The sequence below is a fragment of the Tenrec ecaudatus genome, chromosome 5 (assembly GCF_050624435.1).
Source record: "Tenrec ecaudatus isolate mTenEca1 chromosome 5, mTenEca1.hap1, whole genome shotgun sequence".
In the NCBI taxonomy this organism is placed as follows: domain Eukaryota; kingdom Metazoa; phylum Chordata; class Mammalia; order Afrosoricida; family Tenrecidae; genus Tenrec; species Tenrec ecaudatus.
In genome coordinates this window covers 102,827,163-102,852,090 of record NC_134534.1, presented here as the reverse complement: position 1 = coordinate 102,852,090, position 24,928 = coordinate 102,827,163, and the positions used below count along the sequence as shown (strand labels likewise).

General features: G+C 48.2%; 1 protein-coding gene across 3 annotated transcripts in view; it reads right to left on the bottom strand.

The window, feature by feature from the left end:
* Nucleotides 1-24,928, bottom strand: part of DAPK1 (death associated protein kinase 1) — a 226,854-nt gene that overhangs the window by 44,951 nt on the left and 156,975 nt on the right. Inside the window, exons 11-18 of one of the 3 annotated variants that reach the window (XM_075550702.1) lie at nt 22,626-22,745; nt 21,703-21,801; nt 20,769-20,867; nt 20,046-20,112; nt 19,095-19,109; nt 18,675-18,889; nt 16,591-16,788; nt 6,238-6,336 (exon numbers count right to left, since the gene is read on the bottom strand). In XM_075550702.1, coding sequence (XP_075406817.1) covers nt 6,238-6,336; nt 16,591-16,788; nt 18,675-18,889; nt 19,095-19,109; nt 20,046-20,112; nt 20,769-20,867; nt 21,703-21,801; nt 22,626-22,745 — 912 coding nt within the window. Of the gene's footprint in view, nt 1-4,220; nt 4,224-6,237; nt 6,337-16,590; nt 16,789-18,674; nt 18,890-19,094; nt 19,110-20,013; nt 20,113-20,768; nt 20,868-21,702; nt 21,802-22,625; nt 22,746-24,928 lie in introns of all 3 variants that reach the window. The other 2 variants (XM_075550704.1, XM_075550701.1) reach the window with 2 other exon arrangements.

The window sequence follows — 24,928 nt, the reverse complement described above, 5'->3', positions numbered from 1 at the left end:
AGCAAAGCTGCGAGCGGTCCGGGTGACAGTGGCGGTGGAGGAAGAGGAACGTGGTGCGTTGAAGACCTCCCTGCGAAGGTAATATTTCTGTCAAGACCTGAGGAGAGACGCGAGTGAGTCGTTTGGATATCTGGGGCGAGAACAGTTCATGCTGAAGAACAGCAAGTGCAAAGGCCGTGAGGCAACAGGGTGGCTGCCACGCGTGACGAATAAGACGGAAGCTTTCGTGGCTGGTGCAGGAAGAATAAGTGTCGGAGAGGCCGACAAAGAGACAGGTCAGGCTGGCAGAGGGAGGGCAAGATCTTTAGGGGCATATAAGTCCTCTTCCGAAGGAGGGATCGGAAGTTGCCAGAGACTGAGCAGGGCAGGGACATGATCTGACTCGTCCTTTAACTACCCTGCCGGCTGCTGTGTGAGAAACAGTCTCTTGGTAGTGGTGGGTAGGGGGTGGGGGGAGTGTGGGAGACAAGATGGGGATGAACTGAGAACTGAGTACAACCACGACTGAGGCTCTGCCTTGGAGAAGTCAGCAGGCAGTCTGAACTAAGCATGAAAGGCAACGTGATCGCCAGACCCTCAGGGTCACATGATGGACAGTGGAGGGGCTGAGCCAGAGGAAATTTCTGGGGCCTGAGTGTGACTACGGAAGGATGGGAAGGGGGAATATCACACCGCTTTCCTGCCACTAACATTACTAGTGACTCACTGCCACCCAGTCAGCGCTGCGAGCCCCCACACCGTGACTGTTTACTGGAGGCGAAGGCCCAGTCTTTCTCTTGCGGAGCTGCTGGTGGTTTTGAACTGGTGACCATGCAAATTGCAGCCCGACGAGTAACCACCAGGGCTCTGTGCCTCCTGATATTATCCGTGCCTGATGAAACCAAACCCATTCCTGTCGAGTCAGTTCCAACGCCGAGTGACTCCACAGGATGGAGAAGACCTGCTCCATGGGGCTCCTAAGCCGCTCATCTCTACTGAAACAGACGGCCACATTGTCCCCTCAGAGAAGGCTGAGTGGCTTACCCTTTGGGTTTCCCACCAAACACACAACCAGGAATCTGTCAAAAAGGAAACCCCCAGCACCAAACTCACTGCCATCGAGTTGATGCGAACTCACAGCAAACCTGTAGGAGAGAGTAGAAATGCCCCTGTGGGTTTGCTGGACCGTAATTCTTTATGGGGGTAGAAAGCCGCACCTTTCTTCCTTGCGGTGGTTTTGAACTGCTGACCTCACGCAGCCTAATGCATAACCACTAAACCTCCAGGTACCACTCTAAGGAAAAACCACCAAGGCCACTGTTAACAAGTAGATTGCAACTTATCTTGACCCTACGTCGTTTCGGAGGCTGTCAGTCTTTACATGAACAGACAGCCTCGTCTTTCTCTTAAGGAAAGCTGGTGGGTTTGAACTGCTGACCTTGCCATTAGCAGACAAGTGCACACTGACGCACTGACCACAGTACCCGGGGACCGCTGAGTTAATGGTAATGTTGCATGGTGAGTGGGAAAGCAATGTTCCGCAGGACTATAAAGATAGTAACAGGGAAACTGAGGGCAGGAGAGGGCATATGGGAATGCACTGTACGTTCTGCCCCGTGTTTCTGCTAATCTAAAACAGTCCTAAAAAAAGAAGCCACTGAGGAAGAAGGCGATAAAGAAACACTGGGGAGCAATTGCTGACAGCCTCATAGTGGGGTTATATCTGTGGGGGAGAGCTGCAATGTGGACTGGATACTGGGTGGGAGGCATCTAGGGCAGCAGCCAAAGTCCCAGTTCTTGACCTGACTGGAGTGGGGTTTTGAAAGTGTGTGCTTTAAAAAGCAAATATATTTAAGCATTTGGTATTACTTCACATTCACTACACTATGCATCCACCAGGTATAGAGTGTTTGAAAGTTTAGGTTTTATTTTAACCTTAAAGGGACTAGAAGGAGCCCCGGTGGTATTGTGGTTACATATTGGGCTGCGATCCGCATGGTCAGCAGTTGGAAACCGCCAGCAGCTCCTTGGAAGAAAGACTGGGCTTTCTACTCCCATACAGAGTTAGTCTCAGAAACCCAGAAGGAGTTGTTGTGAGTCAGCGTTGACTTGAGGGGAATGAGTGTTTGGGGTTTTTTTGTAAACGGGCTAGGAGGAAAGAGCTAAAAGAGGTGACCGATGACCGGTCTGAGAGTCAGGTGGAGTGGCAGACAGGCAGGCAGGTGGAGGAGGGAGTGGGAGATACGGAGACAGAAGCAGCACCTCATCTTGAGAATGTTTGGGAGCAGATAAACACTAGAGGGCGCTGTCAGGCTGAGGGGCAGGTGAAGGCCTGGAAAGCACAGCACTGCTCACATGATGGAGAGTGCAAATGAGCAGACACCCCGTGCTGCCCACTCACCGTGCGGGGTGGGCTCCTCAGCACAAGAAATGTGACTGGTAAGCATACTGTTCGGGAAAACCACGCTCTGAACCTCCAAAACCGAGTACAAATCAGGGAGCCCTGCAGGCCTAAGTTGGGCTGCTAACCACAAGGTCAGCAGTTTGAAATCAGGAGCTGCTCTGTGGGAGAAGGAGGAGGCTTTCTACTGATGAAAAGAGTTACAGTCTAGCAAACCTTCAGGGCCATTCACTTCCGCCCTGACTCTCTGGCCGAGAGTTTGGTTTGGGTTTGGGGAGAGTATAAAAAAAAGGCCCTTACGTGGAACAAGCAAGTTTTATATTCAACAGTTAATCCAGAAGTTGGCAGTTTGAATCCATCCAACAAAGCTTCGGAGGAGAAGCCTTCGCAGCCTGTTTCCATAAAGATGACCACCAAGAGCACCCTGTGGAGCCGCTCTCCTCTCCTATGTGGGTTCTGCAGTTATGGCCATACAAAACCAATTCCCACCCACCCCACCCAAAAACCCGCCACCAGGCCGATTCTGACTCATACACACCCTGTGGGGTGGAGTCGAACTCCCACTTTGGGTTTCTGGGGCTTTAAATATAAACTGAAGTAGGCAGCCTCACCTTTTTCCTGTGAAGCAGCTGGTGGATTCGAACTGCTGACCGTAAGGTCAGCAGCTCAATACGTAACCTACTATACTAACAGAGCACCTTCAAAACAGACAATGTGAAATACCCCATTAATGTATTTTGAATATTGTGCTACATTTAATATTGCTGAAGTTAACTGCATCTTTCTTTTCTCTAATGCGGCTACTCCGGAAACCAAACTGACTGACACTGAACCAATGCTGATTCCCAGCGACCCTTACAGGACAGGGGAGAACTGCCCCTCTGCTTTCTGAAGTTACGGAAGTGGAAAGGCCCATCGCTCTCCCACGGAACAGCTGGCTGGGGGTTTGAATTGCTGACTTTGCAGATCAGTCGAACGCGTAACCATTACCCCTCTAAGCAACTTGCAGGGCCTATGTGCACATATTCCTATTGAATAGCGCTAGGACGAAGATGTCCCTCACATCCCTAAGATCGAATCACCTCCTAGTAAACACTGTCACTGACTTCCCATCGCGCCGCATGTCAAGACCGCAGTCTCTGCCGTGTCTCCAGAGGCCTGCACAGCCAGCGCGGCCCAGTCCTCTGTGCTCATCCTGCGCGCCTGCCCAGGCCGTGCCAACCCGCCGCTCTTCCTTCAGTGCCTGGAAGGTGCGCCCTCGGCTGGCTGCTCACACCTTTGCCAAGTTAAGGACTCCTCCTCATCCTCCCCACTTCCGGTGCCATAGTTCTCCTACAGGTAGCTCTCCCCACGCCCATGCCAGCCCGCTCAGCACCCAGGTACCTCCCCTTCACACGCTTCCCACTTCGTGGCAATGCAGTTGCGGCTGTGGCTCTTTGGGCCGAGTCTCTCTCCCATTAGACTCCAAGGGCTTACGTGTTTCTTCTAGTCCCTGTACTTAGCCCAGTGCCTGGCAACGCAGACCTGTTCCCTATTGACAGAAGGATAAATGCGTGCCCACGTGAGTGCCGTTCCAAGAGGCGGACTTGTCAGCACCTGTGGGAACACCCCTTGTGAACAGGAAGGGTGCCTCTGCTGTGGTGGGAAGGACAGCACCGGAGATGCGAAGGGTGAGACTACTGAAGGGCCTTTGTGAGGCGGAGGGGTGGGTGGCTGCAAAGAGCCATGGTGAAGGTCAGAAAGCGCTGGCAGAGGGAGATGGACATGGACCACAGAGGCTCACTGGACCAATCCGGGGGGCCGCTGAGCCTGGGCATTCCCACAATTCAGTGGCCCCAACCTGCTCTGCTCTTTTCGGCAGGAGTCAGCTAGTATCTTCAGCACTCTTCTTGCTGGCTTATTTATTTCATTTTTAATAGACTTTTTAAAAAGAGAATTTATTAGGTTTATTTCACAAATTCTGCAGGAAGTAGAGTTCCCATATATAAGGAGTCTTTAAAAAGTTTGTGGGGGAAAAATCCATTATCTCTTATTTCCATTTCCATAAACTTTTAAAATCCCCTCATGTTCCCTTCCCCATGCACAGCTTCTCTTATAATGAACAAGTATATAGATTCATTATTTTTAACTGAAGTCCATAGTTTACATTAAGGGCCATTCTTCATGTCCCACAGTCCTGTGGGTCTTCACGCATGCACAGGGCCAGATGTCCACCAGGCCAGTGTTCTACAGAATAACAGTTTCTCAATGCCCTGTGCTCCACCAGTTCACCTCTCGCCTTGCCCCTCACCCCTGACAATCACTGGTATTTTCAGTCTCTATAGTTTCCCCCTTTCCTTTCATGGAAGCAGCAGTCAAGAGATTAAAAGGCACATTGCATTGGGAAATGTGCTGCACAAGAACCTCTTTAGAGTACTGAAAGGCAAGGATGTTACTTTGAGGACTAATATGCATGTGGAAGTTGAACACTGCACAAGGAAGGCAGAAAGAAGGATTAGGGGAGGAAGGGTGAGAAAGGGGGGGGGGAGAGGAGGACTTGATCACAAGGATCAACCCATAACCCCCTCCTAGGGGAACGAACAACCGAAAAGTAGGTGAAGGGCGACAGAGGACGATGAAAGATATGAAAATAATAATATAATTATTAAATATAACTTATAAAGGGTTCTTTACATAACTTATATAAAAATATAACTTATCAAGGGTTTGTGAGGGAAGGTGGGTGGGGTTGGGAGGGGGAAAATGTGGAGTTGATATCAAGGGCTCAAGTACTAAGAAAATGCTTTGAAAATGATGATGGCAGCATATGTACAAATGTGCTTGACACAATGGATGAGTATATAGATTGTGATAAGAGATGTAAGAGCTCCCAATAAAATGTTTTTTTAATTAAAAAAAAAAAAGACTCTAGTCTGTGAGTCTCAGGAACTTCCTGGTCTTGCCACAGGGGCGAGTAAGCCCATGGTTGGGTCAGAAACACTCAAAGTACATTGTTCATGGCAGGACAAACCCAAACCAAACAAACCACAAAAACCCAGCAACCAAAAAAAAAAAAAAACCCAGCAACCTTGTCTTACTAGGCATCATCCTGTCCTTTGAGTATTTCTTCTTTTTTTAAAAAAAATACTTTTATCGGGGGCTCTTACATCTCTTACCACAAGCCATACCTTCACCCAGTGTGTCACGCACGCTTGCACATGTCACCATCATTATTTTCAAAGCCTTCTCTCCCACCTGCGTCCTCCCTCACGAACCCTTGATATGTTATGGATCAGTATTTCCACACCTGACATCATCCTTTGAGTATTCCAAGGAAGGCAACTCAAAGCGGTCCTTCTGTGGGGTTCTAGGACAGGGGTGGGGAGAACTGAAGACGTGGGGTTCCAGCTGATTCCACGGGCTCACAGCCCAGCTGCGTTTCCTCGCCGAGCGAGAGAAGCTCCGGTGCCAAACGGGACCCGGCAAGTCTGAACACAGCTCCCCACACGGCCGGAGTCACCCTGGCTGCTCCCCAAACGCGGGCAGGGCCCTCAGTGTCAGGAGTCCCACGGAGACACTTAGGGGCAGAAAACCCACACCTGCAACAAGGAATGCAGCGCACTGCTGCGTGTAACAGGGACGCTGAGAGGTCAGTGGAAACAGCAGGCTTTCCTGCAGAGCAGAGCCGAGAGATTCAACGGGGTTTGTGGGGGCAAATGGTGATGCAACTGCGGCGGACGAGTGGCCGCTTACTGGCAGCCCGTCAGCTTTCGGAGGCAGCTAGAACACGGTTGCCAAACGAGACCATCTCCCTCCTGCCCCGGAGCCAGGCCAGCCTTTGGGGTGCTTTCTCCGACGCGTGCCCTGGTAATACTCACAGAAGTGAGCGCTTCCACGTTGGCACCAGTCAGACAAAGGAACCGGACCACTTCCAGAATCCCGTTGTTGGCTGCCAGGTGGAGAGGGGTTCTTCCGTACTGGGGAGAGACCAGAGAGAGTTGATTAGACCCCACAGCAGACACAATGTTATGTAAGAAGCCTGGGATGCACAGAAAAGAGATGCAGAGGGAGGGGGCGGCCGGCGGGAAGGAGAGAATGGCCTCCCTTCTCCAGGAGCCGGCCGGTGTCAGGTCAGCCGAGGGAGGCCAGCCCAGCAGAAGGCTTTCAAGGATCTGTCATCATTCAAATGGGAAGTTCAAAGGTCAACTTCAAAGGATGGTGGGAGGCCTCTCGTAGGTGACCAAATCAAGTCTCCTGCTGTGCTGGTAGCAGTGCGGATGAGTCAGGGCCAGAGGGCCCCCCATGTCCAGAAAGAGCTACGCCGCCAATCTAATGTAGACAGAGCCAGCAAAGAGGGGACAGGACAGGGACAGAAGGACAGTTGCCGCAGATGTCCCAGCCAGGAGCGCCGTGAGGCTCGTGGGACCCCCCCCCCCGGGTGTCAGCGTGGAGCCGTGCTTCTGCAGAAGCGGATCTCCAGGTCTTTCTCCCGAGGGGCTTCTGCGTAGACGCTCACAGTCAACTTGGCACTTCGCAGCCACGTGCGTTCTCTGCTTGAGGCAAGGCCTCTGAAAACACGCAGCTGAGGGAGCACTCAAAGCCGTGCCCTCACTTGTGGCCAAGCTCAATTAGAGCAGGCCCTTAGTAATACACAAGGCTTGCTCTTCCCGCATCAAAGGACCCAGGAAGCGCACAGAGTACTCCAGCCCAAAGGGCCTTGGTCTGCGAAACTGGTGGCCTACGTCCTACATCTGGCCCAGTTGTAATTCTTACACTTAAACATATTTCTGGGAAACATTTACATGGCTAGAGATTTCACAAGCACAAACTCAGACTTGCTTCCCTTGATCCAACGGCACGATCTGCCCAGGCTGATTTGTCCCGGGTGGGAGGGCTCTCCCAGCGAGCCTGCTGCTCTCATTTAGGACCTGTGCATGAGCCTCATCGGTGTCTGGGTATGTGACCATGAGGCGCAAATGTGAACGTAAAGTTGGTGGTGCGGAAAGACCTGGCGATCTGCTCCCATTAAGAGTACTGCTTAGAAAAAAAAGAGTACTGCTTAGAAACCCTCTCGAGGCCAAGGGGCAGCCACACGGCTCAGCTTCGGTTACACTCTCTGGCGGGACTAACAACAACACAGGATGGTTTTACAGATGGAAGGACAATGAGAAGCGTGATGAAGGGCAAAGCAATTGACATCTCTCTCTCTCACAACAAAACATTCACCAATACATCTGCTTCCACATTCACAACTCAGTGACCATCGAGTTCATTGGCATGTTGTGCCACCAGTGTGCTGGCCTGTCCTCTCCCCAAACCGCAACCACTCAATGTCACCCTCTGTGCTCTCCCCCTCCATGGTGGCGGGCGGTGCTGAGTTGGCTCTGACCCACAGCTACATTGTCTACAACAGAATGAAACGCTGCTGGGGCTGGCACCGTCCTCCCAACGATTGTTATGTTGGAGGCCATGGCGGCAGCCACTGTGTCCATGCAGCTCAGAGAGCCTTCCTCGTTGTGCCCCTCTCCAGGGAGTGGTCTCTCCTGAGAACTTGTCCAAAGTCCATCAGACAAAGTCTTGCCGTCCTTCCTCGGAAGGAGTGTTCTGGCTGCACTTTCTCCAAGACAAAGTCGTTTGCTCTTCTGATACCACACTGCACTTAACTAGTCTTTGCCAACACGATAATGCAATGATATCAATTACTGTTTCTGTCCTCTTTATGCTTTGCTAGGGACTGAAAGTGCCGCGGTCCTCTGTCCTCAAAGTAGCACCCCTGCTCTTCGACACTTTAAACAGGTCTTGGGCAGCACGTTCGCCCGAGGCACTCCTGTTTGTTTCCCGAGAGCTGCTTTCATGAGCAGTGATGATGGAGTTAAGCCAGATGAAATCCTAGACAACTTCTATCTTTACTCCAGTTATCATGATGCCGTTGTCTACTGGTCCAGTTGTGAAGATTTGCGGTTTCTTTACATTGAGTTGTAACCCATACTTGATCTTCATTAACAAGTGCATCGAGCGCTCTTCACTTTCAGCAGGCAAGGTTGTCTCCTCACAGGTTCTTAATCAGCCCGTCTCCAACCCTGGAGTCAGGTTCTTCTTCACATAGTCGGGTTCTCTGATGATTTGCTCAGCATACAGATGGAATAAATCGGGTGAGAGGATAGAACCCCGACACCTCTTTCCTGATTTTAAACGATGCAGTATTCTCTTGTTCTATGAAAACAACTGCCTCTTGTACATGTTCTGCATCAGCATACTTAAGCACTCAGGAGTCCCCAGTCTTCTCGAGGCTGTCCATAGTTTGTTATGGCCCACACAGTTGATTGCCTTGGCCTAGCCAATAAAACACAAGTAAACATCTGCCTGGTATTCTCTGTTAGGCCAAGATCCATCTGACATCAGCAATATATCCCTTGTTCCACATCCTTTTCTGAACCCAGCCTGAAGCTCTGGAAGCTCCCTGACAATGTGCTGCTGCAACTGGTGTTGAGTGGTGTCCAGCAAATTTTATTTGCATATTAATGAATTGTTCAATCGTTTCTATATTCTGTTGGGTCCCCTTTCTTGGAATGGGTACAAACAGGAAACTCTTCTAGTTGATTGGTCAAGTAGTTGTCACCCAAATATCTTGGAACAGTCAAGTCAGTGCTTCCAGTGCTTCATCAGCAGGTAGGCTGTCAATTCCTGGAGCCTTTTTTTGGTGAACACCTTCAGTGTAGCTTGGATTTCTTCCTTCAGCACTACTGGTTCCTGATCATATGCTGCCTCTTGAAATAGTTGAATACTGACCAGCTCTGGTGGCAGAGTGATTACACATTGGGCTGCCAACCTCAAGATCAGTAGTGCAAAACCACCAGCCATCCTGGGAGAGACAGGTGCGGCTTTCTACTCCAGCAAAGAATTACAATCTCAGAAACCCACGGGGGCTCTTCTACCTTTTCCCATAGGGTTGCTATGAGTCAGAATCAACTCGATGGCAGTGAGTTTGGGTTTAGGTTGGTTTTTTGGTAAAGTGACTCTGTGTATTCCTTCCATCACTGTTTGATTCTCCCTGGATCATTCAATATTTTGCCCACAGAAGCTTTCAATATTGTAACTTGAGGCTGAATGTTTTCTTCAGTTGTGTCAGCTTGAAATATGCTGAGCACACGCTTCCTTTTAATCCAGGTCTTTGTACATTTCACTATACTACTTTGTCTCCTTCGGTTTCCCTCTGAATTTTTCTGTTCAGTTCTTTTACTTCATCATTTCTCCCATTTGTTTAGCTACTCCTCATCCAAGACTAAGTTTCAAAGTCTCTTCCACTTTGATCTTTTCTTTCTTTCTTTCTCCTTTTCACATAAATGTCTATGGTAGTAACATAATCTCCTGCTAACTTGAAGGTAGTAAGAGTGAAGGGGTGGCGTTTAGCCTGTCAGTCAGGCCACGGCTTGATGACCTCAGTCGGAGGCTCAATGGAGGCCACACCCACTCTCTCTCTCTCTCTACCTTCCCTGCCCTGCTGTTGAGAAACCCAGAGAGCTGGAGGAGCCATGTGGAGACCCACGCCAGCACTGAGCTGCTTCCATCGCCACTGGATCCACAAGACTTTCCACCCACTGGCCTGTGTTGCTTCCTTCATTAGGCATCATTGAATGTGTTGTGTGAGTCTGAAGAGGAATTTATAGACTAGTATATGACATATGGGCTAATATTGGACTGACGGACTTGATCTGGACTGGGCTGGGATGCTTTCTTTTTTTTTTCTTTTTATTTATTGGGGCTCATACAATTTATTGGGGCTCATACAACTCTTACCACTGTTCATACATATACATACATCAATTACAAGCACATCTGTATAGTCTTTGCCCTAATCATTTTTTTCTCTTTTCTTTTTTTACATTTTGTTAGGGACTCATACAACTCTGATCACAATCCATACATATACATACATCAATTGTATAAAGCACATCCATACATTCCCTGCCCCAATCATTCTCAAAGCATTTGCTCTCCACTTAAGCCCCTTGCATCAGGTCCTCTTTTTTTTTTCCCCCTCCCTCCTCTTTCCCCCCTCCCTCATGTTCCCTTGGTAATTTATACATCGTTATTTTGTCATATCTTGCCCTATCCGGAGTCTCCCTTCCCCCCCTTGGTATGCTTTCATAATATACAATTATTCTTTGATATAAAGCTCTTTCTTATACATACACGAGTGTTCCTGGGTTTGTTTCTCTAGTGAACTTGGTCGAACACAATATCCTCGATGCCATCCTGCAGTCTGTTAAGTCTTCTGTCATTCGTTGTTCAATGTGTCACCTCTATTCTTGAGATGTTCTCAAAATTCAGGTGCGATATTCTCAAGACTGTATTTTTGGCTCACATTGAACTGTTTTAATTTGCTTCCACTTCAAGATGAACTTAGAGCAATTGCTGATCTGATCCACAGTTAGCCTCTGCCTCTTCGGGCTGCTGATATTGAGCTTCCCCATAGTCTCTTCTCAGAAATGTAGTCAATTTGATCTCTGTGTATTCCATCAGGTGAGTGCCATGTATTCAGTTGCCATTTATGTTGTTGAGAAAGGTATGCGCAATAAAGAATTTTTTAGTTTTGAAAAATTCTATCACATGATCTCCAACTCCCTCTTCATCACCATGGTCATATTGTCCAAGTAATATTCCTTCCTCTTTGTTTCTACCATTTGCATTCCAATCACCAATAATTATCAATGCATCTTGATAGCATTTCAGGATGAAAATGCATAGAATTCTTCAATATTTTTCATCAGTAGCTTTAGTGGATGATATATATATTTGAATAATAGTTTATTAACCAGACTTTCTTGTAGTTGTATAGATATTATCCTATCACAGATAGCATTGTACTTCAAGATAAATCTTGAAATGTTCTTTTTAATGATGAAAGCAACACTATTCCTTTAACCCTTGGTAACCATTAATAATCTCTGACTTCTATATGTATCTTTATTTCATATTAGTGAGGTCTACAGTATTTGGCTTTTTTGCTTCTGACTCAATTCACTCAGTATATGATACCAACGTTCATTCACGCTGTGGCCGTGCGTCAGGGTTTCATTTCTCTTTATGATACCCCATAATAAGACCCCATCTGTTGATGGACACTTCAGGTTAGTTTCCACCTTCTGGGTTCTTGTGGAAAGTGCTGCAGTGAACCCTAGTGCACAGAGGTGGCTGGCATTCCTGCTTTCGCTCTTTCTGAGGATGCCCCTCAACTCTTTCTTTCTGAGGATGCCCCTCGACTCTTTCTTTCTGAGGATGCCCCTCGACTCTTTCTTCCTGAGGATACACCTAGGATTGAGATTGCTGAGTTACCTTTTGAGCACATGTGAAACTGTGTGCCACAGCGGCTGTACTGTTTTGCACACACACCGGCAGTGGATGAGGGCTCCCGTTTCCCAACACACCCCCCCCCCCACCATTTGCTTTCTGATTTAGTGGGCACAGTCATTCTAAAAGGAGTCGGTGGCATCTCATTGGTGGTTTTGCTTTGTATCTCCCCAATGGCCACAGACTCCTGATTGTGTAGGGGTTACATGTTGGGCCAATAACCCCAAACACCTGTGATCTGAACCCCCCAGCCTCCCCAAGGAGAACAATGAGGCAGTCTGCTTCTGTAAAGAGGGGCACCCTGGATAACCTTCTGGAGCAGTCTATTCTGTTCCCTACAGTTGCTGTGAGTGGGTGTTGATTTGAGGGCACTGAGTAACAACGCTGGCTAATGATTTTGAGCATCTTTCCTTGTGCTTCTTGGCGAGCTGAATGTCTTCACTGGTGAAGTGTCATAATATTTCCCCTACGGTAACTAAAGAAAGTGTCCTGCTGCGCAGGCGGAAAGGGGTGTGAGTCAGGGCTGGGGGCCCACGTGCCTGGAAAATGCTTTTCCCACTTTAAAGTTGAGTTATTTGTCCTTCTCTAGTTCCACAGACCATATTTCCTTTAGAAAAAGAAAAGCATGTAAAACCCCACACCCAGGTCTGTTGCCTCTGCCTGACTGTGACCCTATGGGACAGAGTAGAACTGTCCCACAGTCCCCAAGGCCACCATTGTGACAGAAGCAAATGGCCACATCGGTCTCCCACAGAGCAGCTGAGAGTTCAGATCACTGGCCTGTCATTAGCAGTCAGGTGCTTCACCGCTGCACCACAAGGAACAATTTTAAAAATGCAAGGCTCTTTAAGTTACATTTTACAGGTGTTTTCAAACTACTGCGGCCACATGCAATGTCAACATAGAAACGTTCTACAAAATAAGCAGTGTTAAAGGAAGAATATTTGTGACTATCCTACTGGTCTTAGCTGTACGAGCCCCCAATAAAATAATGTAAAAAAAAAACCCCAAAAAACCCATTTCATAAGGGCACGTTTTGCAGTTAGGTGTGGGTGAGCCAGGGAGGACCACCATTTGCTTGTTTTTGAAAAAGGATTGATGGGTAATACTAGAAGCAGAGTAGGCCAGCTGTCCACACAAGGCAGGGGCTAAGGCTTTCAATTCAACCCTAAGATATGCCTTGAGGTCACTTTTTTTTTTTTAATTTAAAGGCTTCTAGAGGGCAAGGCGAGGCTGTAGCGCTACTTTCCTATGGCTTTCCTGAACGCCATTATATGGTTGATTTGGCAACATTAGAAAGGAATAGGCTAGGGAGGCAACTAGCATCGAACACCTAAGGCTCAGGGTATTTTGCCTTTTCACAGTTCTACAATTTAAAGCTCACGGATTTCAAGTTCCATTAGAATTAATCACATAATATGAAGGAGGAGTAATAATTTCTGTAAAAGTAGAATTTTCCAACTGTCTCAGATTTTTTATAAATAAACATTGCCAGCAAATTAAAAAAGATACTGTTTGGACTTTGTTTTTAACAGACCCGTAACAGAATGGTGTCTGCTTTTCATGGTCATAGGGCTGAGCCCAGATGAACATCCAACTGTTTTATCTTATTGGAAAATCAAATTCAGATGGTACTCAGAAAAGAAGGGAGCTAGACAGCTTCTAGAAGTCAGCAAATGGAGATTTTTATGGACACAGAAACATGTAATTCATTGTTTTCATGCTTTTATTATTTACAAGAATGAACAATAAACGATTCACTCTGATGGTGTCAACAATTAATGAGTTTACCAAAAGGTTGGCATTTTGAGCCCTGGTGGCGTAGTGGTTACACATTGGACTGCTGACTTGAAGGTTGGCAATTTGAAACCACCACCAGCTGCTTCTCAGGAGAAATGAGACTTTCTACTCCTGTAGAGATTTACAGTCTTGAAAATTCACATGGGGAAGTCCTGGGAGTTGGAACTGACTGGATGGCAGTGAGTTTGGGTTAGAGAGACATCTGGGAAGAAAGGCCTGGTGATCTAACACTGCACTTCTGAGAAATCAGCCATTGGAAACCCCACGGAGGACAGGTGACCCTGACAGCCCTGGGGCGGCCATGTTTGCAGAGTGTCACACTTGGTCTACGCCCATGAGGATGGATGAGCATCGGGATCCCCCAAAGCTGGAATGGAGGTCAGACACGCTTCCACTCACGAAACTTCTCGCCACTTCTGACCCAGCACCCCTGCCACCCTCGACTTTTCTTTGTTTCGCCACTCTCTACCTTTCAGCTGGGTGTGAGGATCCACCGCCCAGCAGACCAACTGCACAATTATATGGTTCAAAAGGGAAGTAAAAGGCTACAGCGTGGGGCCTGGATCAATGAGTACATAGCAAGATACGATTCAAGAAGAGACAGGAGACAGTTCTTCAAACTGGGCAGCTTCCAACCCATGCAGCGCTCTGCCTCTTCATGGCTGGGCTCACTGCGGTGGCCCTCTCCTGGCCATGCCTCCAGCCTTTCTGCTGGCTGCTACACGGCTCTGGCAAGGGTGGCAGCTCTTTAGCTTCCCTCTGTCACCAAGCCTGCTGCCTGAAGACACTTAGCTTTCTCCTGCACCGTGGGTCAGCAAGCCTCCTGCAGCTGGCAGGCTGGCACCTGTCTCCTGATTCTCAATGCTCATCTTGCTGCAGCCATTTCTGGCTCACTATGCTCCTGCCGTTTACCACATACTGCTACCCACTCCTGTGCTGTCGTCAGGGTGACAGCTCTCTATCTCTGGGTGACAAGACTCTCAGTGTGGAGCCCCCACATCCAAAGGCTGCTCTCTGTTCCAGGCCATTCTGGATGGCTGTCCAGTGTCTAAGCTCGGTACAGGTGGCCCTCCTGTGAACCACTTCTTGTCAACTTCCAATCACGGTCCTCTCACTAAACCATGACCTGACCAAAGCCCGGAACAGACCACAGTCACTTAGTTTTCATAGTAATCGACTAATCCCCACGAGGTCACTTAATCCTATTGGGTGGTTCTACGTACCCAATTTGCATAGTAGACTGACCAACCCTTACAAAGTAAACACAACAGAGCAACTGCCAGTCAGGTGGCATACTAACCAATTACTGTTGGCAGATGGTGTATTTTTAAAAATCATTTAATTGGGGGCTCAGACAACTCTTAACACAATCCATACATACATCAATTGTATAAAGCACATTTGTACATTCGTTACCCTCATCATTCTCAAAACACTTGCTCTCCACCTAAGCCCCTGGCATGAGCTCATTTTCCCCTCCCCACTCCCCCTCTAATGGACCCTAGATAATTTATAAATTATTATTTTGTCATATCTTAGTGTCCACCATCTCCCTTCATCCACTTTTCTGTTGTCCATCCCCCAGGGAGGAGGTTATATGTAGATCCTTGTAATCGGTTCACTCTCTCTACCCCACCCTCCCTCCATCCCCCCTGTATTACCACTCTCAGCACTGGTCCTAAAGGGATCATTCATCCTGGATTCCCTGTGTTTCCAGTTCCTACCTGTACCAGTGTACATCCTCTGGTCTAGCTGGATTTGTAAGGAAGAATTGGGATCATGAGAATGGAGGGTGGGAGGGAAGGAAGCATTAAAGAACCAGAGGAAAGCTGCATGTTTCATTGTTGCTACACTGCACCCTGACTGGCTCGTCTCCTCCCTGCGACCCTTCTGGAAGGGGGTGTCCAGTTGCCTACAAATGGGCTTTGGGTTCCCACTCCACACTCCCCCTCATTCACAATGAAATGATTTTTTGTTCTTTGATGCCTGATACCTGATCTTATCGACACCTCATGATCACACAGGCTGGTGTGCTTCTTGCATGTGGACTTTGTTGATTCTGAGCTAGATGGTCACTTGTTTACCTTCAAGCCTTTAAGACTCCAGGTGCTATATCTTTTGATAGCCGGGCACCATCAGCTTTCTTCACCAGATTTGTTTATGCACCCATTTGTCTTGAACGATTTTTGGGGAGGTGAGCACACAATGATATGATTTTTCGTTCTTTGATGCCTGATAACTGATCCCTTCGGTACCTCATGATCACACAGGCTAGTGTGCTTCTTCCATGTGGGCTTTGTTGTTTCTGAGCTAGATGGCCGCTTGTTTACCTTCAAGTCCTTAAGACCCCAGACGCTATGCTATATCTTTTGATAGCCAGGCACTATCAGATTTCTTCACATTTGCTTATGCACCCACTTTGTCTTCAGCGATTGTGTCAGGAAGGGGAGTGTCATGGAATGGCAGATGGTGTATTAACCAATTGTTTTTGGCAGAATTATTAGTCCAGGGCCAGAAAGGCCACATATAAGAGAAACCTATTACACCGGAGTCACCATGAGTCACAGTCAATTCAAGAGCAACAGTCTGGCATTCAGTAAAAGGCAGTGCATACTCTTAGTCTTACCAAATGTAGGATGGTTTCATAAAATTTGAAATATAGCAACATGAGGAAAGAAATATGATCTTAGAAATTTCAATCAAATCATGCTATTAGGTATCTTCCTGAAGACTTAGTGGTCCCACAGATGCTCTGAATTGTAGCAAGCTCCCTGATTTCTCTGTATTATACACACAAGTATATACATGTACATGCATGTGCACTCACATGCACAGCACACACACAGTATACATCTTAGCTACCAACAGGAATTAATTGATTAATTTTACCACTACTAACTAATGTAATCACTTTCTGTTTCTCTAGGTAATTCTTCAAAAGTCTTAATAACAGAACACCTACATCCATGTGAAGACTGTATACAGAGAGAAGGGACACACATGCATGCAGCGTAACCCAGATGCAGACAGACACACAGACACCACTGGGACCTGTAGGGCCCTTCTCCCTTCGTGACTACCTTGTTTGAGATGTCCAGGTTGCAGTGTGCTTCGCAGAGAGCCACCACGATGGGCACGTTGCCATCTTTGCAGGCCACGTGGAGAGGGGTGTTGCCATGCCTGTCTTGGAAATCCACCAGGCATCCCTGGCTGAGCAGGGTCTTGATGACTTCCATCTGACAGCGTCGGACAGCGAGATGAAGAGCAATGTGTCCATCCTGAAAGAAGCGCCAGGGACACGAGGGTTCTCAGATGGGCACATGGACCTTGCTTTGCTACCTCTCCTTCCTGCCATCACTATCTGGGACAAGGTGACAATGACCTGACAAAGGATGATGAAAGACTGTACTCCGCAGGGGGGAGGGACTTAGATGTTGCACTCTGAGTCATCACGGAAGGTGATGTGGGAGACCCAAGTTTGATTCTTGGCCAGTGAACGCCATGTAGAGCCAACATCCATTTGTCGCTGGAGGTGTGGATGCAGCTAGGATGCGAAACAGGTTTCAGCAGAGTTTCCAGTCTAAGATGGATGAGGAGGAAGAAAGGCCTGGTGATCTACTTTTTGATAATCAGCCCACGAAAACCCCATGGATCACAATGGTCTGAGGCACAGAAGGGTGGCAATTTCGTACCACCGTGCAAAGGATGGCCAGGGTTGGAGTCGGCCTGAGGGGAGCTGTTGGCCACAAGACGTTATCAGAGAGCTACATTTAGATTTGGGCAGTGAAATGGAAAAGAAGGAACTTACACTTCTTTCTGTCTCTGAATGTCCACAACTTAAGTCATTTTTTGAGGGAGGAGATGAATTGGCAATAACTGCAGGCAGCGCTTTTGTTATTCTTGTCTTTTTTTTAATGGTTTGTTTTGTCAAAGTATATGAAGTACATTTTAAAAATCATTTACTCAGCAGTCTTTACTAGCTTCCTAAGGAGAAATCTTATGAGTTTGTCTTGCACCCAGAGAAACTAAGGAAGCAACGTGAAGCAATTTGCTCAAGGGTTGCCATAAATATGGGAAGCAAATATAACAAGTTTAACCTCTGCGTGCCGGGGCAGCAGCCCGGCCGGCCTGGAACTCCTCCACTCTGCCTGTTTCTAAGTCCCCGGGGAGCAGCATGCTGACTTCCAGGGGCTGCGGGGAGAGTGCAGAAGCAGTTCTCGAACAGTACAGGGAACTCTGGAGCCTCCGCAGCATCAGCACTTGGGGACAGATAGTTCTTTGTGGTGCATCCCTGCCCACTAAGTGCCGGTGAAAAAAACCTCACTGCTATCGAGTACATGCCTACTCAGAGACCGTGTAGGCCAGGAGAGAACTACCCTCTTCAGGATTTTGAGGTTTGTGACAAACCTCACAGTATAGAGCAAACATCATAGTTCAAAGTTTGCAGTAAGCCAATCATGCTGCATCTGCTTCATTAAAAAGGGGGCATGTGGTTTAGGATTGACTTTGTCAAGCAAACAACAGAGGTTTATTATTTTTTGAATCAGTAGCAGATGATGGCACTCAACCACTTATTTCTATGCTTATCTAAGAAAAAATTGTGTGCTAAGTATTAATAGTGTGGTAGCAATTTTAGTCCTTAAATGGGGATCGTCTGGGGTTAAGTCAGTGGTTCTCAACCTTCCTAATGCTGCGACCCTTTAATACAGTTCCTTATGTGTGGTGACCCCTCCCCAAGCATAGACTTATTTTCGTTGCTATATCATAACTGTAATCTTGTTGTCATGAATTGGGCGACCCCTTTGAAAGGGTCCCGAGACCTCCACAGGGGTGGCGACACACAGGTTGAGAAACGCTGGGTTAAGTGGTCATCACAGTACCTGCTCCAAACTGAGAAGGCGAAAAATAAAATAGAGCCACAAATCATTAGACCAAGTCATACCTTTTGTCACATACCACAAATGCACATGAAAGATTACCCCGAATCTAGGGAAGTTCACACACGGAGGTGCTTTAGAAACAAGAAGAGAAAGAAGCACAAATTGCTGTGCTCAAGTGTGCTATTTTAGGGCTAATTGAGGAGTCTCGTGGTCCCTCCGTCTCCTCCCTTCCCCTACCCCAAGGCACTTCTGGTGCATGGCATGTGTGTTCACCCATAAGGCACCTTGTCGCAGGCATCCAGGTCAGCGCCGTGTTCAGCTAGACACTCTACGATGTCGTGGTAGCCCCGGGCTGAAGCTGTAAGGAGGGGCGTCTCGCCTTCCCGGTTCTTAAGGTTCACGTTGCAGCCAGCTTCACACAGGGCCTTAGCCACAGAGTGATAGCCATGCCAGGCAGCACAGTGCAGCGGGGTCTCTTCTTCCTGTGGGGAGACTGGAGCTCAGAGGAGGAAGGCAAGCACTGGAAACCACAGCAGGGCACGCGCCAGGCCACAGCACCAGGGGCTCATTAGCTGCTGGAGCTAACTATGAATCTGAAGCAGTGAACATGGGCCGAGGGGCTGTAACTAGGGGCAGATGGGATGCATCTCTTTGCTCGGCACTTGATATATGTCTCATGAACTCAGGTGTCTCAGCATGCATACCCTTGGCAGATGACTCTCGGGAGCCTAGTAGGGCTGGTGGACCAGTGTGTGTGAACAACAGAGCCACAGAGTGGCCACATTTACAGCATCACTCTTCTCAAACTGCCTTGCAACTCTGCAGAGCAGCAAGGTATGTCTCTGGATAAGAATTCTACCTGTCTGCATATAAAGAAGTCACATGGAGGTCTTTCCCAATCAATGGAGCCCCAGTGGCGCTGGGCTGAGTTAAGCATTGTGAATGGCTGCTGACCACAAGGGCAAGGGTTGAAACCCACCAGCCTCTCAATGGGAGAACATGGGGCAATCTGACCCAGGAAGATTCACCGTCTCAGAAAGCCTAGATAGGCGGCGCCATCAAGTTGATTCTGACTCATTGTGACCCTTTGGGGCAGGAAGAACTGCCCCTGCGGGTTCCCAGACTGCAAACTCTTTACTGGAAAAGCCTCATTCTTCTCCCATAAAGTCTGTGAGACCTGGATTTCCAAGATCCCTCTCATTAGACACATGCCTGTCCCTGAGAGGCTGCCATGTGGCCACGTGCTGGTGGAAAGCAGAGGATCTGGGTCCACAGCGCATAGATTTGAGCCCCAGCCCAGCATTCATAAGCTGTGCAGATCTGGGTATGTTAGTTAACTCTTCTGGGTCTCAGATTCCTCATCTAGAAGTGGAAGGGTAGTAACGGCAACCCCTCCCCCCCCCCGGGCTGTCCAGAGATTAAGTGAATGGTGCATGCTAAGTGGCCAGAACGGCTCCTGGTGCCAGCCTTTATTCCAAAGGACACTGTGCTTCTTTGGGTTCCTGTCTTTCATCACCTGGTGTGGCTAAACCCCCAATTAACAGAACTGACTACATCATTTGGCTTTCCATCCATCCATGCAGAAAACCTGAGGAAGTGAAGACGCCAGCGACCATGGCCCACCTTGTCCTGGAAATTGGGATTGGAGCCAAAACTGCACAGGAGCTGAACCACGTCGGCATGGCCATAACGCGCTGCCACGTGAAGGGCCGTCTCTCCAGCCTGCAGAGGAAACAGAGCTGAGATATCAGGCCGACCCTGGGAGGAGGCTGTGGAGATGGGCTGGGGCCCACTCGCCAACCCGCCGGGCTCCACATCTTTTCCTTTGGTTGCATCCAGCACCCCAGGTGTGGGGTCTAACCCACACGCCTTTCTCATGGTGTCTGTAACAACCAACCCCCCTCAAGCAGCGTCTGAGTGTTCCAAAGCAAGGGCAGCATGCTCATCAGTAGTACGCCCTTTCTCTGGCTTCCATCAGAGCCTGTAAAACTGCCCGCTGCAGATCAGTGAGTACGCACAAGTAAGCCCATGCGTCCCTGGCTGACTAGGGTTTGGGGTCTCTGTTCCCGCCCACACGTGTGAGCAGTCTGATGAGGAAGCGCTTCCACCTGGTGATGGCTCTTCTCGGTCCTTCTTACATGCCTTCACATGTGTGCAGGGCCCTTTATTGCTTGTCTACCATCGCAATTGTCTGGCAGATTACAGCTGAAAGCAGACTTTAATACTAGACCAAGCCCCCAGCTAAAAAGAAATGTCCAACTTAAATTCTCTGCAAGAAGATTTTGGTCTTGAATACTTCATTGGGTCCTCATGCCAACTCCGAAGCACATCTTCTTGCTACTGCCTGTTGTCCCTCTCAAGAAAAGAAGGAACCTCACCTTGTCCTTGACATCCAGAGGGCATTTGTTCTCATTGAGAAACTTCAAGGTATCTACATGACCATGCCGAGAGGCCCAATAGATGGCATTGGATCCGCCCTAGACAAAAACCACACATGGAGTCATCTTTCACAGGGGTGGATGGGCTTGCGCGCCTGTGAGGGCCCAGGCTCACTAGAATTCCCTCTCTTAGTGATGGCAAAATGACCACAAGCGCCTTACATTCAGGGGGGCTAGTTTGGATCATGGCCATGGAAAATGCTAACATTTGGGGAAAGGTTTATGGGAATTCTCAGCAACTAATTTTTTAGAAATCTAAAATTATTTCAACATTATAAGTTACTTTAAAAACAACAACAACCAAAAAAAATCAGTCGATCAATCAAAATTCTCATTTCTACCTCTGGTTAGAAAACTGCCTACATTGTGAAGCTCCACTGAAAGTCCGAGGAGGTGGATAACAGAGCCACTGAATGACCACCAACTGCCGAGTTGACAACAGCGATGTCTGTCTTTCAGAATGAAGCTTTCCGCTGCTGATCCAATGAGCATATAGGCAAATACACTTCTGATGAGGTTAGGTAGTGGAAATGTTTCCAAGTATGCCATTATCACCCCTTTTGAGTAAGTGTAACCATTAAGGAATACAATCTGACATCTTGTACAAAGAAATGCTGGCATCCAGCAATGGGGCCAAGAGGCAGGCACATTGGTAGCTTTCTTCTTTCTAGCAATATGTTAGTGTGTACCAGGCCTTTTAATCCCTTCATCTTCCTTAAGAGGAAACCAAAATGTATTAGCAGATACTGCTGTCTGCTTTGTTATGGCTGATTGTTTGTTTGTTTCCCCCTCTCTTCCCTGTTCCCCTTAGAATTAAGAGACATTTGGAAATACTTAAAAGCATAACTTATTTTCAACAAAACAAAATTACTACCTTATCTTGGACATTGATTCTTGAGCCTCTTTTAATGAGCAACTGCAGTATTTGAATATTCCCACAGCCAGCAGCAATAAGTAATGGAGGTGTCCCATGCTAGGAGAGGAAATAATAATAAGTTCACAGCTTGGCAGGATGAGGAAAGTCCAGAGCATCATGGCTGTCTCCACACACTTTCCATGTCAATGAAGGCTGATGCATTCCAGGAACGCAAACCATCAGACAGGCACCATGGTCCTTCCTCTTTCAGGTTCATTATCAAAGGGGGCATTTCCACTTGCAGGATGCTTTAAGTTACATGGATTTCAGAAGAAGTGTGTTATGGATTGTGCCCCCCCCCCATATGTTACCATCATAACTCGTCCACCTTCAAAGATGACCCTATTTGGAAAGAGTGGTTTTCTTTTGTTACACTGAGGGCATGCCAGAGTAAGTGGGTCCTACAGCTCCTCAGGTATGCATTCTTAAAAGTAGCGAATGCGCACACAGGGGGATAACACCACAGGGGAAGACAGACACATGGTGTGGCAGCTATGAGCCCAGGACACTGAAGTTTGTCAGCAGGTCTTAGACACTGAGTAAATAAGAAGGGATCAAATCCTACAACTATAGTTTAATTCAGACTTCCTGCCTCGGGAACTGTGACGAAATACACTTCTGTTCTTTAAAGCCACCCACGGGGGTTTTTAGTTACACAAGCACTGGATAGTTAAAACAGGGTGCAACAGGTATGTAGAAAGGCCTTGTACAAAGAGAGAGCCCGAAAGAAGATCGCCCTCATTCGTAACTAAACTCTCTCCAGGACGAAGTTTCCGACTGGAAGGACAACAGAGAAGCAGATGGAGTCTGCCCACCCTGGACTTTGCGGTGGTCAGTCACTGTGAGTCCCCTCCGCCCACCCAGGAAAGGCAAAATCTGACCTTGTTGGGTTGGTTCACGTCGTAGTTGGACAGAGAGCCCAGAAGGTGTTGCAAGCCCGGGACATTGTCATCATTGATGGCATGGATGATGGCTTTCATCACGAAAGAGTCTTCTTCATCCTTGACAGAGTCGGTGGTGAGGGAAAGGAAGAATTAGCTTACGGAGAAATTAGTGCTCGTTTATTAAAGGGGCCTTCAGAGGACAGTAAGCCATTTTGTTAAAAATCCACCAAGGCCACGATGGGAAGTAGGCGGTTACTTGGTGCCTCTTCCATGTAGGAAGCCAGCTCATGTACTAGTTACCTGTGCCTTCGCATCACCTGAGGTGTGACCCAGAGAACAAACAAGGGTGGTGACAAACTGCCCTCAAGAACTGGTCGGCATGTGGCCCAGCACGCCACTGTGGAAGGTTTCAGGTGTAACTCAGAAACACCTGGGACTCTACTGGATAAGCAACAACAACAACATCCACAGAACCAAGGAAATGCTATCTTTGAACAGATATTTGTAACTTGCATTCCCCACCCCCTACCCCCAATTTAGCAAATTGCCACTTTGGGGACACTTGAGTTTCTTTCTCCAGGCATAGAATGACAATGTAAAATTCCTGAAGGACTGATGACAGCTACTTTAAAATGCAGACCCGGGAAGGTAAGAAAGGGGAAAATAAGGTCTAGACAAAAAAAAAAAAGAAGAAGAAGAAGGAATATAGGTCCATAGGTGTTCTGTTAAACGTTAAGGGAACATAATTGGAGTGTGTTCAAAAAGCAGTTAGTTAAACCTTACATCCCCAAAGTGTTCTTATAATCAGGTATTTCCAAAATATGGCACATGAAAACCCAAGAATAATAATAAAAAAAAAAACCAATACCTTTTCTGGATTTGTATGTACAGAGCTACCACTGTTCCTCATACTTTATCAGTGCACTCATTAGTCCACTTGTTTGCATATTATTTACCCTTGCAGCCACTGAAATTTCAAGCTGGAAGAGGGTATGTACTGGGGCTGAACTGCCTGCCTGTGGGGAGCAGGCGGGAGAAAGCATTTCTCTCAGTTCTGCATTCTATTCTCTGTAGATATGAACCCAGACAAGCTTCACAGGGGTTTTAACAAAGTTTTTATAAAGCACATTTGATTCTGGCCTTTTCCCCCATCATCCAAGTTGATGCTGAAGAGACATCTGCAGGCAAGCGGAAGTCAGGAGAAGCGGGGCAGGTGCCCGGGACACGACCATGTGAGGAGCACCTTTGGAAACGATGACAGTCCGAGGTCTTGCAGGAGACCCTGTGCTAAACGTGCCTGTTTGCCTCTGGGACCTCCGCACTCCTTGCATTTGTCACCGTAACACACCAGCTTTCTCCGAGCTGATTGTTCTGGGCGGATGCCATTTACAAGACTCAGATCATTCACATTACTACTGCCTGCAGCAATGAAAGCACCCCACGTCGTCAAAGCCATTGTGACGCAGTGACCCTGTGGGACAGAGCGGAGCTGCGCCCTGCAGTTCTTGAGGCCGTCAGTCCTTAAGTGAACAGATGGCTCCATCTTCTTCCAGTGGGTCGGCCGGTGAGCCTGAACTGCTGACTTTGTCCATTAACAGCACAACACCTACCCCAGGGTGCCACCAGCAACAACAAACCCCGTTCACTACCGCCCACTCGACGGACTGCCAGGGAGCCCTATGGCTGAGAGGCTGCAAAGAGGAGCCGAGGCTGGTGGGGCTGGATGGCAGCTCAACACTTGGCCGGTAGCACCACCGGGGCCGGCAGCGAAAGGAATCTACTGTTCAGACGAATCGTTTACATCGTCTCCCTGCTCGCACTTCCACCGCCAAGCAATTTCTGCACGGAGCCTTCCTCCGCTTCTCTGGCCTCAGCCTCTCGGTGACTCGACTTCCACTGAGATCCCTGTGGCACGGCTCACCCACAGCGGCGGGCAGGCCCAGAGTGCTCCACGGTTCTGGCTTGCTGCCTTTTTTACTCTGCGGGAGGCTCGGTGACAATACGAGCTACCAGAAAAAGGAAACGCTGGCAGGGGCTGCTGTGTGATCCCCACCCTGGGGGCCTCTGGATTCCACTCAGGAAACTCTGATGATCCAGTGACGGGAGTGGGGCAGTCCCCCATCGAACCAGCCGTGCTGCCTTGTCTGGCGTCCCCTTTGCCTCCAGACTGAACAAAGCCCTATTGTTTGGCATCCCGGGGAAAGTCTTGTTGAATTCAGATGTGCCCCCATCCTGTCTCAAGGGTTCATCTGCAATTAAGTTTCTGCCTGGGCGTGGGAAGAGAAACACTGATTTATTTT